The sequence below is a fragment of the Pleurotus ostreatus genome, assembly GCF_014466165.1.
Source record: "Pleurotus ostreatus strain PC9 chromosome Unknown scaffold_3, whole genome shotgun sequence".
Lineage (NCBI taxonomy): Eukaryota > Fungi > Basidiomycota > Agaricomycetes > Agaricales > Pleurotaceae > Pleurotus > Pleurotus ostreatus.
This window is the reverse complement of record NW_023503158.1, coordinates 1,667,269-1,680,093: the sequence shown is the minus strand read 5'-3', so window position 1 is coordinate 1,680,093 and position 12,825 is coordinate 1,667,269. Positions and strand designations below refer to the sequence as shown.

The 12,825-nt window shown below is 50.9% G+C and overlaps 6 protein-coding genes across 6 annotated transcripts; 5 read left to right on the top strand and 1 right to left on the bottom strand.

The window, feature by feature from the left end:
* Window positions 1-423: 423 nt before the first annotated feature.
* PC9H_005068 (uncharacterized protein) lies at window positions 424-4,293 on the top strand (the record flags this gene model as incomplete). The annotated part of the gene is made up of 4 exons (XM_036774645.1): window positions 424-480; window positions 535-1,000; window positions 1,057-3,828; window positions 3,857-4,293. 4 exons carry the CDS (start codon window positions 424-426, stop codon window positions 4,291-4,293), a joined length of 3,732 nt encoding a protein of 1,243 aa, XP_036633147.1.
* Window positions 4,294-4,889: 596 nt separating this feature from the next.
* On the top strand, window positions 4,890-5,351 carry PC9H_005067 (uncharacterized protein; the record flags this gene model as incomplete). The annotated part of the gene is made up of 4 exons (XM_036774644.1): window positions 4,890-4,927; window positions 5,056-5,126; window positions 5,178-5,271; window positions 5,330-5,351. 4 exons carry the CDS (start codon window positions 4,890-4,892, stop codon window positions 5,349-5,351), a joined length of 225 nt encoding a protein of 74 aa, XP_036633146.1.
* A 217-nt stretch (window positions 5,352-5,568) lies between these two features.
* PC9H_005066 (uncharacterized protein) lies at window positions 5,569-6,931 on the top strand (the record flags this gene model as incomplete). The annotated part of the gene is made up of 5 exons (XM_036774643.1): window positions 5,569-5,661; window positions 5,712-5,839; window positions 5,889-6,000; window positions 6,059-6,386; window positions 6,435-6,931. 5 exons carry the CDS (start codon window positions 5,569-5,571, stop codon window positions 6,929-6,931), a joined length of 1,158 nt encoding a protein of 385 aa, XP_036633145.1.
* A 238-nt stretch (window positions 6,932-7,169) lies between these two features.
* Window positions 7,170-8,476, top strand: PC9H_005065 (uncharacterized protein; the record flags this gene model as incomplete). The annotated part of the gene is made up of 4 exons (XM_036774642.1): window positions 7,170-7,422; window positions 7,484-7,671; window positions 7,722-7,868; window positions 7,916-8,476. 4 exons carry the CDS (start codon window positions 7,170-7,172, stop codon window positions 8,474-8,476), a joined length of 1,149 nt encoding a protein of 382 aa, XP_036633144.1.
* A 608-nt stretch (window positions 8,477-9,084) lies between these two features.
* On the top strand, window positions 9,085-10,335 carry PC9H_005064 (uncharacterized protein; the record flags this gene model as incomplete). Its single annotated transcript, XM_036774641.1, has 4 exons — window positions 9,085-9,271; window positions 9,334-9,521; window positions 9,577-9,723; window positions 9,775-10,335. The coding sequence occupies 4 exons, from the start codon at window positions 9,085-9,087 to the stop codon at window positions 10,333-10,335; spliced, it is 1,083 nt and encodes a 360-aa protein (XP_036633143.1).
* A 124-nt stretch (window positions 10,336-10,459) lies between these two features.
* STI1 (Hsp90 cochaperone) lies at window positions 10,460-12,614 on the bottom strand (the record flags this gene model as incomplete). The annotated part of the gene is made up of 9 exons (XM_036774640.1): window positions 10,460-10,603; window positions 10,656-10,876; window positions 10,931-11,339; window positions 11,390-11,831; window positions 11,888-11,922; window positions 11,980-12,092; window positions 12,145-12,310; window positions 12,366-12,545; window positions 12,606-12,614. 9 exons carry the CDS (start codon window positions 12,612-12,614, stop codon window positions 10,460-10,462), a joined length of 1,719 nt encoding a protein of 572 aa, XP_036633142.1.
* Window positions 12,615-12,825: the final 211 nt, after the last annotated feature.

The following is a 12,825-nucleotide window of genomic DNA, read 5'->3' as shown; positions in this document are numbered from 1 at the left end:
AGCTGCGCCCGCTGGTACAATCAAATGAGAAGAGCCTCTGCGTGTGCTCGTAGTAACCGCATGCTTCAGAAGTCTCCCATGAACGTTAACAAGTCACAATTTGTGATCGTGGGAAACCGCGGTCTGATGTATTTGTTGATGTTGTGAGAAAGTTCAATTTAGAAGGGACTGTTGGGCGAGTTGAAAGGTTGGGAACTAACCGCCACCAGTCCAGTCTACGACGCTCACAGCGTTCGCCCCAACTTCCACCTCCACCGCCCGCCCGTACCGACCTTGAGCTTTTGTCTCTTGCCCTCGGTGCTTCCTCTCATTTCGCCCACGTTCACTTATCACTCGCTTTCGTTTCTGTCGAACGCTGTCTCATCCACAACCTCAAATTCAAACCACATCTCCCCTTATAAATACTCTATATCTTTTAGAGTCATGGACTCTTTTGCTGCAGTTATTCTTCCCAGAGATGATGCCGCCGAAAAGCTCAAAGTGCGTTTCTTCAAAATCAAAACATTTCTTTGAAACCTGACAAATCGCGCGCAGTTCGAGTCTTTCAGGCTTGGCAAGGGCCTCCCTTCGTCGATGGCATCTCGGAGACACTCATCCCATGCAAGGTCTCATTCACGAAACACATCTATCTCGTCTGTCGCTTCTCTACCCGTTTCTACTTCAAGCGGTTCGCTGGCTTCTTCTGCCAGCTCGACTGATAGCTCATCGCTCACTTTGTCAACCTCAACGAGCAATTCCAGCGTCAGTTCGTCGAAGCGCAACTCTCATCACCGCCGTCGCTCGTCTGTATCGACTCGCCACGAGTCTGCCGAGATGATGGGTGTCAGTATTCCCGATCTACCACCCTCCAAATCCGACGACCACTTCACTCTGGGCGAGAAGGACTCCATCCGTAGGCGCGCACTCTGGGCTCTCGAGGGCAAGCAGGACATGGCCTTCTCAAAGGTTGAGATTCCCGAGCTGTCGACCCCTGATCTTGAGAAGAAATCGTTTGATTTTTGTACGTCATGTCCCTTTACTGCCCGCCCCATATAATGGAGCTTACGTGTGTTGCAGCGGCGAAGTCTTCCGGAAACTCGGGCTTCAGTGGAAGCTTCAGCGCTCAAAGCCTCAGCTCGCTTCTTGGCAACAAGAGAGACTCGTTCAAGCTCCTTGCTGCGTCTTCTTCCTCCAAGGATCAGTTGCACACGTTGGTCGAGGAGGAAGAGGAAGATGAGGAGAAGCAACCTGAACCTTTCCAGGAACACACCCCGCCTCCCGAATCTCCCGATGTCCCAGCATCCGTGCCTTCGGTCGCCGTCACGAAACCATCACCTGCGCGACCACGCCCGTCCACGCTCAATTTGCGACCGCTTTCCCTCACTCCTGAGTCGCTTGCGTCACTGTCAAACGGTTTGCCCACACCGTCGATGACGCCAAGTCCTCGTTCTGGACTGAAGACTCTCGCGCTTACCACATCTTTTTTGCCGTCTCCTACGGACGAGTCCCCCGCCCCATTGCCAACTGCGATGAAGCGCCAGTCTCTCATCCTTACCCCCTCGCCGACACCGCCTCTGCCTCGCCGCTTCCCTGTCAATGTTTGCGATAGTCCTGCATCAAGTCATTCGTCTGGGCCAGAAGAGGATACGAAACTTACGCGGCGCCGTAGTATTGGTTACAGGTCCTCGTCGACATCGTCGACGTCATCAATTGTCCCAGGCCTTCCGACACCCGAGTACACTCCTACAAGTGATCGTCGTTACAGCATTGCATCTTCTGCCAGCGACGAGTCCAGCATGTCTCGACCTCTGAGCGTCAGCGAGCAGCACTTTTTGTTCAAGCAGCATAACGCTCTGCTCGCTCGTATCACTGACCTAGAGCGAGCACTTTCATCCAGGGAACGCAGCACCTCGCGACCGGTTTCTTTCGCTTCAGATGGATCATGCGGTCAACGAGCCCACTCGCCAGGCATGAGTGTTAACGAGCCTGACGATGAAATGCTGCGCCTCATTGTTGATTTGAAGGCGGAGAGAGATGAGCTCAAAAGAGATGTTGAAGGATGGCGTCATCGGGTAGGGGATCTTGAAAAGCAAATTGGCGTTTTTGCTAAGCGGGTGGAGAACGAACGACGTGAAGCTTGGGTCGCTAGGTCTCGCGTGGGGTTGTTGGAAGTGGAGAAGAACGGTCTAGAGAAGAGCCTTTCTGCGAAGACCATAGAGGTCGAAGAGGCGCTTGAAGGTTGCGACAAACTCAGAGCCGAGATTCATTCATTGCGAGAGGAACATGCCTCCCTCCAGGAAGAGTTTGGGCTCTTGAAACGCGCTGCTGCGCGCTCCGTCGACTTGGAGAAGGAATGCTCCGACCTCAAGGCTCAGCTTGAAGAGGAGAGAAGACACCGTGAAGAACTCGAGCGCGAGTTGGAGAAGGCTAACCTGCTTGCTACGCCCACTCCTCGCAGCTTCGAAACCTGTGTCAAACCCGGTCTCTCAAGGAGACGTGGCCTAGGATTCGCTTCGATAGATTCGGAGAGTTCCATGACTGATGTCGAGAGTGATGAGCGCCCATATAGCTTCCCACTCAAGGCTGTTCAGGAGGCCGACGAGGAAGACTGCTTTTCTGAAGAGGATAATGGTTTGGCCGGCTACGAAGATGAGGAAGATTCGGACATCAGCTTCCAGAGTCCAGGAGGTTCATCTCTTGGCTCAGAGGATGAGTTCCCCACCAGGTCCCTAAATCATCTGCGCCCTAACGTGCCCACTTCTCCATTCTCGGCCAACTCTACTCCTGGATCAAATTCGAACTCTGGATCATGCACGCCTACTTTCTCGCGTTCGAACTCGCCCACCACGATTGCCGCGCCTCAACCCATACATGGTCGTCGCGCGTCCTTGTCGAAGACCTGGACCTTCCCGGCCACTCCCCGCGATTCCCCTGATCGTGCTATGGTAGAGGATGTCGACCGCTTCTTTGGTTGTCTTGAGGAACGTGTCCAAAGCCCTGTTGCAGATACCGACTACTCTTACGAACGTAGCAAGAGCCTTTTCTCTCAAGGGCTGCAGAATGACGACGATGACATGCCACCGTTTTTGTTGCCATCTGATATCGGATTTGTCGTCGGTAGTTTGCTTCCTCCTTCACAACTTGGCGTTCTGCTTGAGGAGGAGGAGGGAGAGGAAGACTACGAGCAAGATAATTCTGTCGACGAAGAGATCTTCGGGGAAATTGGCGGTATCACGATTACTTTCACGCCTGCTGAAGATGATGTGGAGGAGTCGAATGATTCATTCTCTGAAGGCGAATCCTTGATCCATACCCAGCCACCCAAGTTCTTCCAGGAGGAAGAGGAATCCGATACGTCCATGTCATCGGAAAGCGGACCAACAACGCCTGAACATGTACAGACTCCCAGAAAATCTATGGCCCCATCCGGTATCCCTCGTCCTAAGTCACCATCCTCTGTACAGATCGTATCCTCTCCTTCCATTCCTTCCCCTTCCCAGAACACCAAGGCCGCCTTCAGCGCGAATGAGTTTATGTCCATGTCGTCCCCTTCTCGAATCACGCCACCCAAATATACATTTGCTGGATCAGTGAGAACGAATGCTTTTGTCACGCCGCCCACCAAACGCGGCGGTGTTATGCCTTCCCAGTCGGTGGCTTCTCCCTCACCCGTGCGTAGCAATCTACCGGTCAAGGCTAAGCCCGCTGCACCTATCGCTACTTTCACTCGTCAACCCGTCCGCCGGCCGTTGTCGGTAGCAAATCAGGCAGATACTCCGGCTACCATCTCGCCGCTAAATGGTGGGATTGAAAATGGTTCGACTTCCAAGCCTCAAATCCCCACATTGAGTACGTTTCCGCTAATATCTTATCGCAGAATGTAGGCCAATGAATGTTCGCCCTCATTGCAGCTTCTCCAGTTCAGTACCAACGTTTACCAAGGCAGTCCATACCACGCCTTCAGAGGTGCTGAAGGGTCTCGATTCTCGCTCGTCTTCCAATACTTCTCCCCACTCTCAATCCCAAGCTAACCCCTCGACGTCCTCTTCAAATGCTTCACGATTATCTTTCTTCATGTTCACGAGTCTAAACCCCTTTTCATGGTCCAAAGGTCCTTCACTTGCAACTACCCCTAGCATCGATCCTTGTGCCACTCCCAGGTCGAACGAATCAACCGATCGGAGCAACAAACCAATTTCCAGGGGATATGTTTCTAGAGAGCTACAACTTGAGAAACTTCGACAACGACTAGGGTCCGAAAGTGGTGACCCCAACACTTGTAAAACCTGCAGCGGAGAGATTGTCTTCCTATAAAGTAAGCGATCGCTTACGCGTAATTTGTATCCTAACTAACCCTGCCCAGTCATTGTCGCTTTCTGTGGCCAGTTGATGCCTTTCCATCATACATTTTGGACCCACTTTCGTATTTGTATTCCTTCCCATGCCCACAGACGATTATAGCAACTCACGTCACGACATGTATTCTTGACAATGCCCCTTCTTGTTCGTTTTCGACTCGGGCAAAACCGCATCCTACCTTTACAACTTTATCGGGGTACTGGTGTGCGCTCTTCTATATTTTTGGTCATACCTGTACATACCATTTCGCTTTGCATTTTCGTTCTCGTATCTTTATTGATGTTGAGGGAGCTTGACGTTTCCTACCGACATAAAGGTTGACACCTTCTGTATCTTTCTATGCCTTATCATTATCTTGACAGCCACTTATGGCTACCCCCCATGCAATGCAATACAGCTCTATGTTCATAAATTTCAACTTTGAGGCGAGAACTCTCCAGCTGATGGTCTCGACACTACGTCCGGATATTTCCGCGCCGTGGGAACGTAGAATAGGTGTCGTTTATACCGTTCCATCCGACTCAACTTGTTCAATTACTTTAGTCCACATCATGTCGTCCCCGCTGCGCAGAGGTTTTATGAAGAACTGGTACGCCGTTGAGGTCAGCATTCCTTTATCTCCCAATGATATGTACACTGAATGGCTCGCATAGGCTCTACCAATGTAATGTGCTCTTGCCTGTTGCTTTTTGGCGGAAACTTACCCGTATATCTCAGTTACGCTATCATCGGAAGTGTCCTCGTCGGAGGAGCTTGGTACTTGAAGCGCCTCGCTACTGGCCCAACTGGTGAGTGGTCTTCCTTTTGAAGGGACGCCATGTTTTAATGATGGGCGGTAGTCGTCTGGACCAAGACCAACCCTACACCTTGGAACACCATTCAGCCTGATCAGGGAACGAAGATTGTCGAGGTCAACCAGAAGTTTGACAAAGGGTGAGTCTCGTTTCGCTAGGATCCCAGTATGCGTGCTGAACCTGCGGTATTCCACTAGCTGGTCGCGAGAGAAGTTGTAAAAGCATTCATCTCAGCTCTATTGAGTCGCTGTACTCTCGTTTTAGATACTCTTCTAAATACATTTGCGCCTGCATCGAAGAACATATACTTTGGCGTGACAGTTCGTGACCAGGCCATATGGCACCGGACCGCCTTTACGCCCCTTGACGCCATCCTTATCTCAAGTGATATAATCGATGGGCGACTTCAGCGAAATGTCTCTACCCTTCAACCAACATGCTGCCTGAGATTCAGTCACCATTCATTTTGCCTCCTTTAGATCAAGTTCCTGATGACGACCAAGATAAACCTCTGTTCAAAGGACACCTCGTATGTCATATTGACGCCCATTATCATGTCTTCTTATTTTGCTTCCGTAGCAGGACGAAATTAGGCCGCTTGGGCTTCCGCGCATAATCTTTGGGGCCGGGGCCTTCTCGAATCAATATAATAAGGATACCCATCTGGCGTCTGCTGCACCTCTGCGCACTGTGCGGTTGGCCTTGCGGTGAATCAGATTGCTTTCCTGGCCGTTTACGTCACTGACACAAACTCAGCTATGGTGTCCGCGCCTTCGATACATCACCGTATTATGGTCCGTCTGAGATTATCCTAGGCGACTGCCTGAAAGCACTGTCCGGAGAGTTTCCTCGATCATCATATCAATTGGTACGGCGTTAGCCATGTCACCTATCGATAGACTAATAGGCTAAAATACTCTATACAGATGACCAAGTGTGGACGGTACGGACCTAGTACGTTCGACTACAAACCCGCTACTATCCGAGAGAGCGTGGAACGCAGCTTGAAGCGACTCCACACGGACTATTTGGACACTGTATTTCTTCATGATGTTGAGTTTGTCTGTGCCCAAGTCGCCCCAAGGGCAACGGGCGATAACTCAACAGCGCTCAATATCGAGGCCCCTGAGTTCGGATTAGCGGAAGGGCAGGAGGCGAAGATACAAGGTGATGGAGACCAGAAGATACTAGATGCATTCGCCGAACTTCGCAAGATGAAAGAAGAGGGATTGATAAAGAACATCGGCATCACAGGTTTGTTTCTCGACGCATCCAATGTCTGCTTTGCTGAATGCTTCTCAGGATACCCGCTTCCGACTTTGCTCAGGCTTGCGCTATGTATCCTTCATAACCCACCCTATGAACCCGTCGACGTGATTCTATCGTACTCGCACCTTAACCTCCAGAACTCAACCTTTTTGGCTTTTGCACCCCATCTGATTACACGGGCAAAAGTCAAGCAGCTGTTAGCCGCATCTCCCCTCAGCATGGGCCTTCTGACGCCATCGCCGCCACAGTGGCATCCTGCTCCCACACCTCTAAAAGCGTCTGCCGCAGCTGCAGGAAAGCTCTGGGACAAGGGCCTTCCCGATCTAGCTCTGGGTTACTCTATCCGTTTCGCCGAGGGAGTGCCACTTGTCGCTGGCTTTAGCAGCCCGGAAGAAGTCCATCACTGTCTCAGGATATCGAAGGAAGTTTCCGAGGGCGACAACAAGGAACAGCGGGTCGAAGCCGAGCAGCTGGCATTGGCAACGTTCAGAGATGCTGGATACCTGGGATGGTCCTGGTCGTCTCCGTGATTGTAGGTTTGAGTGGAAATGCCTGTATTCGATGCAGATAAAGACATGGATCGGGCAGGCTGCTTCTCAGCCCGAATCAATGAATCATGCAGCTCACAACTCTCACAACGCCACTCGGAAACGGTCAGGAGGACCAACTTGGACGTAAACAGGCGCCTACAGCTTATCCATCGTTGTGTAAGACCGAGGAGTCGCCGACTTCGCTCAGGTCACGTACTCACCTACCCAGAATGGCTTTATGTACAGGGACGTTGAGTTGATAGAAAACGGCCTCCCACTGAACCTACTGCTTCATTTACACCCAATGTCTGGCTTTAAACTCATTCTTGTCATCGGTGCCACCGGTGCTCAGGGCATGGCGGTCATCGATGCCTTGATTGCACCAGCTTCAGACGGCTCACCTTCTCCCTACAGAGTTCGCGCTTTGACTAGAGACCCATCCAGCACCCGCGCTCAAAAGCTCGTTGCCAAGGGTGTCGAATACATCCAAGGTAAGTAACAAACAACTTGTGCACCGTTCAGAATATGTTTGACCTTGTGGGTTTGGTATAGGCACCTTCGACAGCCTCCAAACGGTAGCCGCCGCCTTCGAAGGTGTATACGGTGCGTGGGTGAATACCGACGGATTCACCGTTAGCGAACAGAAGGAGATTTACGCTGGACTCAAAATATTCGAAATCGCTAAACGTACATCCTCAATGCGCCACTACGTGTGGAGCAACTTGGATTACGGCTCCAAGGTATATTCGATTCTTCACGCGTCCCCGTTAAGATATACATTCGTTCACAGAAATCAGGATATAGCCCTGAACATAGATGTGAACACTACGACGGGAAAGGTCGCGTCGCAGAGTTCATGAAACAGCAAGATTCAGTTCCGTCTGGGATGGCCTGGACGATCGTGACGAGCGGGCCGTACTTTGAGCTTCTTAACACAGTGAGTTCGAAATCACCTGTCCATCAGCTATTCTGAAGGCCCCTCAGTTCTGTGGCCCATTCCACAGACGTCCGGACGGGACGTTCGTCTTTGCAGCAATCATACAGGATGGCCATGTACCATTCATTGCCCTATCCGATCTGGGCTGGTGGGCTCGTTACACCTTCGATCATCGCCCCGAAACGTCTGGAAAGGATCTAGAAGTCGCGGGTGATATGGTAGGATGGGATTATCTCGTCAAGACATTCACCGAAGTCACTGGGTATCCAGCCGTACATAAACGCCAAACTCAAGACGAATGGTGGCTCAATTGGAAGGATGTGGACAAGCCTGTGGCCAACGAGCGTGGTGCTATTCCCGATGGGTCAACCTCTGGAAAGGAGAATTTCTCTGCTTTCTGGAGTTTGTTTCGAGACGACATCATCAAAAGGGACTTGGGCTGGATAAGAACTATTCATCCAACGGGACAAACGTTGGGGAGTTGGATGAGAGAACAGAACTACCAGGGCACCCGTTGGCTTGTGAAGACACGAGGGCCAGTCCTCAAGAACGAAGAGGACGGAAAGAGCTTCTTCACACCGAATCTTGAGGCGATGGCGCAGCTATGAATCCAGATTGGTTGATTTGTAGAATGATTCATAGGTTCTACAGTGCGCTGTATCATGACATGCTGAACCGTGATGTTAGAATCAAACAAAAGGCTGAGTAACTCGTCGTGAAGATACTCGATTATCATCTCCGCCAGGTTTGTCTTGGGAGTGTTATACCCGAGCCCATGGAGATCGGGTGAAAGCAGCGGCTTGCTTCTCATCATTCGCCCTACAACGCTACTCAGAAGTGTATCGTCTCGGGCTGACTGGCCGATGCGCGGGTGAGTTAGAACCTCGGTAACGTCGCATTCGTGTGAGCGTCTGTGGCGTTTTGCGCGGAATCCTGTCAAACGCTTTCGTCGATGGTTCCTTCAGAATCTCAAAAAAGGCCAAACCTGGACGTAAATAGGCGCCTCGCATCTACTCCAAGTGCAACTGTTGGTCTTGATAATATCCTCGGTTGAGAAGCTGCAAGACCGAGTTCCAGCTTCAAAAGACAATTATTCAGCAGCTTCGGTCAATGAGCCATATCACGTACCACTACTCTGGGATGGCTTTATATACAGGGCCCTCTTACTGAAAGATAAAGCATCACTCAACAGATCCACTATTCAAATTTCCATCCAATGTCTGGTTCTAAACTCATTCTTGTAATCGGTGCCACTGGTGCTCAGGGCATAGCTGTCATCGACGCATTGCTTTCATCAGCTTCAGATGGCTCACCTTCTCCCTACAGTGTACGCGCTTTGACCAGAGACCCGTCCAGCCAATGCGCACAGGAGCTTGCCGCTAAGGGAGTCGAATGCGTCCAGGGTAAGTAACAAATAAAACAAGTTCCTCCTTCAAGTTATATATCTGATCTAGTGAATGTGCAGGCGCGTTCGACAATCTCCGAAGCGTAGCTGCTGCATTTAAAGGTGTATACGGCGCGTGGGTGAACACCGACGGGTTTACTGTCGGCGAACAGAAAGAAATTTACGCTGGTCTGAAAATATTCGAAATCGCGAAACGTACCCCGTCAGTGCGCCACTATGTGTGGAGCAACTTGGATTACGGCTCGAAGGTACCCCATGTTCGATTCAATTCGTGCGACCTCCTGACTGAGAATATATTCGCAGAAATCCGGTTATAGCCTGGAGCACAAGTGCGAACACTATGACGGGAAGGGCCGCGTTGCAGAGTTCATGAAACAACAGAATTCGGGCGCATCTGGAATGACTTGGTCAATCGTGACAACCGGACCTTACTTTGAGCTTCTGTATACAGTGAGTTCGGGGGAGCTTCCTTCGCGAATTCTATTCTCAGAGATTCATTAGTTGTGTGGCCCGTTCAACAAACGTGCAGACGGCACCTTTGTATTCGCATCAGTCGTACAAGATGGTCACGTACCTTTCATCGCCTTGTCTGATCTGGGCTGGTGGGCACGTTACACTTTCGATCACCGCACCGAAACGTCTGGAAAAGATTTGGAAGTGGCGAGTGATATGGTGGGGTGGGACTACCTCGCTAAGACGTTCACCGAAGTCACTGGACATCCAGCTATACACAAACGCCAAAGTCAGGATGAGTGGTGGCTCAATTGGCACGGGGCAGAGAAGCCTATAGCCAACGAGCGAGGCACAACACCCGACGGCTCGACGTCAGGAAAGGAGAACTTCTCTTCCTTCTGGAGGTTGTTTCGAGACGATATCATCAAAAGGGACTTGGGCTGGATCCGAGGCACTCACCCTACGGGACAAACGTTGGAAAGTTGGATGAGAGAGAAGAACTATCAAGGTGCCCTTTGGCTTGCCGAGACGGCCGGGCCAGTCCTCAAGAACGACCAGGACGGCAAGAACATCTTCGTGCCTAACCTTGATGTGATGTCGCAGTTGTGAATAACCGTTGTGTATTAGGGTAGATTTACAATGTTGCAATGTTTCAAATATACAAATTCTTCAACGAATACCATGAGACCCTGAGATCGCAAGACCAGGAGAGTTACGACACAGTGCCGCGAGTTTACCGTGTTCTTATGACGCCGGCATTGATCAGTTTCTGTATCTTCTGCTTGATCATCGGGTTCTTCAAGTGATCTTGGAGGGCAGCGGGATTCGACTGGGCTTGCTGCAGGATCTGCTGCATGACGGGGTCACTCATAATCTCCTGCAATTCGCCGTCAAGCACATAGAAATTATACTGGATAGGCGATACTCACAGCAACCTCCGGATCTCTCATGGCACGCTCCAATGTCTGTTCTGCCGACTCAGCGTTGCGCTCACTGAAGAGGGCTTGCTGGATCTTCATTTCTTGTTGCGCGATTTCCGATGTGTGCCTGTGTTCCTCATCCACCTCTGCAGCCGTCTGTATAGCCTCCAGGGCCTTCGCGTGTTCCTTCATGGTAAGCAACACGTTTGACTTCCTAATGTAGGCTTTGACTACATCATTTGTTAGGATTATGCCTCGTTGACTTAAAGAACACATTGACTTACCAAACTTCGGATCCACCTTAATGGCCTCCTCGACATCTTTAAGGGCCTCGGGGAACGCAACAAGCTTCATGTACGCAGCCGCTCGGTTATTGTATCCACGCGCATCGCTAGGGTCACGCTTGATACTCTCCGTGTAGCTCTTGACGGCGTCGGCAAATTGGCCAGCCTTAAACTGCGCATTACCCTCCTCACGGGCGATGTGGCTCTTCTCCGGGTCGATATAAGCTTGTCTGTCAGCTTCCGCCTTAACACGTTCGATGTCACGCAGTTTGTTGAGGATGTCGGGGGTACGGTGTTCGGAAAGGGATTTGTTGTAGAACTTGATCGCGGAGGCATGATCGCCCTTCTTGACGTATGCTGATCCAATACGTCCAAACGCTTTCGCAATGAGCTTGTAGTCTGCACGTAGCTGAGAACCTAGTTAGGCATAATAGTTGAACAGGGCCCAAATACGCTTACTGATCGACCCTCTTCCACGGCCTTCTCACAAGTCTCAATACACTGGTCAAACTCACCCTGCTCGAAATATGTGGCGGCAAGGTTGGTCAGGAAGGTTATATCCTTTGGCCAGAGGTCCCAGGCTTTTGAGAACTGCGTGGCAGCCTCTTCGAATTCTCGTTTTTTATACGCCTCACTTCCGAGTTTCTTAGCAGCTTCTGCCTCTTTCTTGGCTTTTGCCTCTTCATCGTCGACTTCCTCCATTTCGACATCCTCTGTTGGCGGTGACGCCGATGTTGACGGTTTAGATACGGGAGTAGGTGTGGATTTCGGTGCTGAAGGTGTGGGAGTGCTTCGGGTATCGGGAGGGAGTTCATCAGATCCTTCTGGTCTCGTGAAGCCTTGCATGTCAATACCCATAGCTACTCCTAAGACATCGATAAACCGAGGATCGCCACTCGAGCTGAACATGAAGATATCAGTAAAACGCAAGGCAATCGAAGGTCATATAGCACTAACGCAGCTGCGCTGGGATTCATTTGCCACATTCGAAGCTGCACAAAAACAAATTAGACGTGATTCCGAGCTGGCACCATGGCGGGGTGACTCACATTTTGCATAAAGCTGGGATCTGCGAGATATTTCGACGTCCGTGGGTTGGCGGCGAGTTTACCGATGAGGTTAGGGTCACTCAGTCCTTTTGCCAATGGGTTCGAGTCCATTGCTATAATCTATCGCGTCAACGGCGGCGATGCGGTAAGGAATATCGGGCGTACCTTTAGCTGTGCGAACTTCCTCTAGACCTTTCTTCAGCGCCGGGCTCTCTTCTAGCTTAAGACCCTCTTCGTACGCCACGATAGCATCATCAAACCGATGAGCACCATGCAGCGCAGCGCCCTTTCGTGCATACCCCTTCGCCCACGAGGGGTTACATTTAATGCACTGTCCATGAGTCTTGCATTAGGAATATCGGAGCAGCTAATTTCCAAGCACTCACCTCCTCGGCATCTTCTAGCGCAGCCTCCCACTCTCGCTTGCCGGCCTTAGCTGCACTTCGATTCGAGTACAAAACATGGTTCTTCGGATCTAGCGCAATCGCTTGCGTGAAAAGGTCGATGGCCTTGTCCCAATCCCTTGCTGAGAAGGCCTTATTGCCTGCATCTTTTAGTGCGTTAACCTAGATTTCGCACCATTGGTTAGTCCACATGCGCCCGGACAGACCATCACCCATACGCACGTCAGTCATGAGAGGTAAAGTCGTCCGCGAAAGCAGTCGAGTTTTGGGTTAAGAGTTGGGAGTGCTGGATAGAGGCCTCGAAGTCTTTTCTATAACTCTTCCTCCGTTCTGAGAAAAGTTCCAGCATATTCTAGTTCCCGTCCTAATCTAATCGGACCGATCGGGGCACGGTCAGGTGACTGACAATCGCAAAAGGTGTTTCTCATGTGACCTCCCTCGT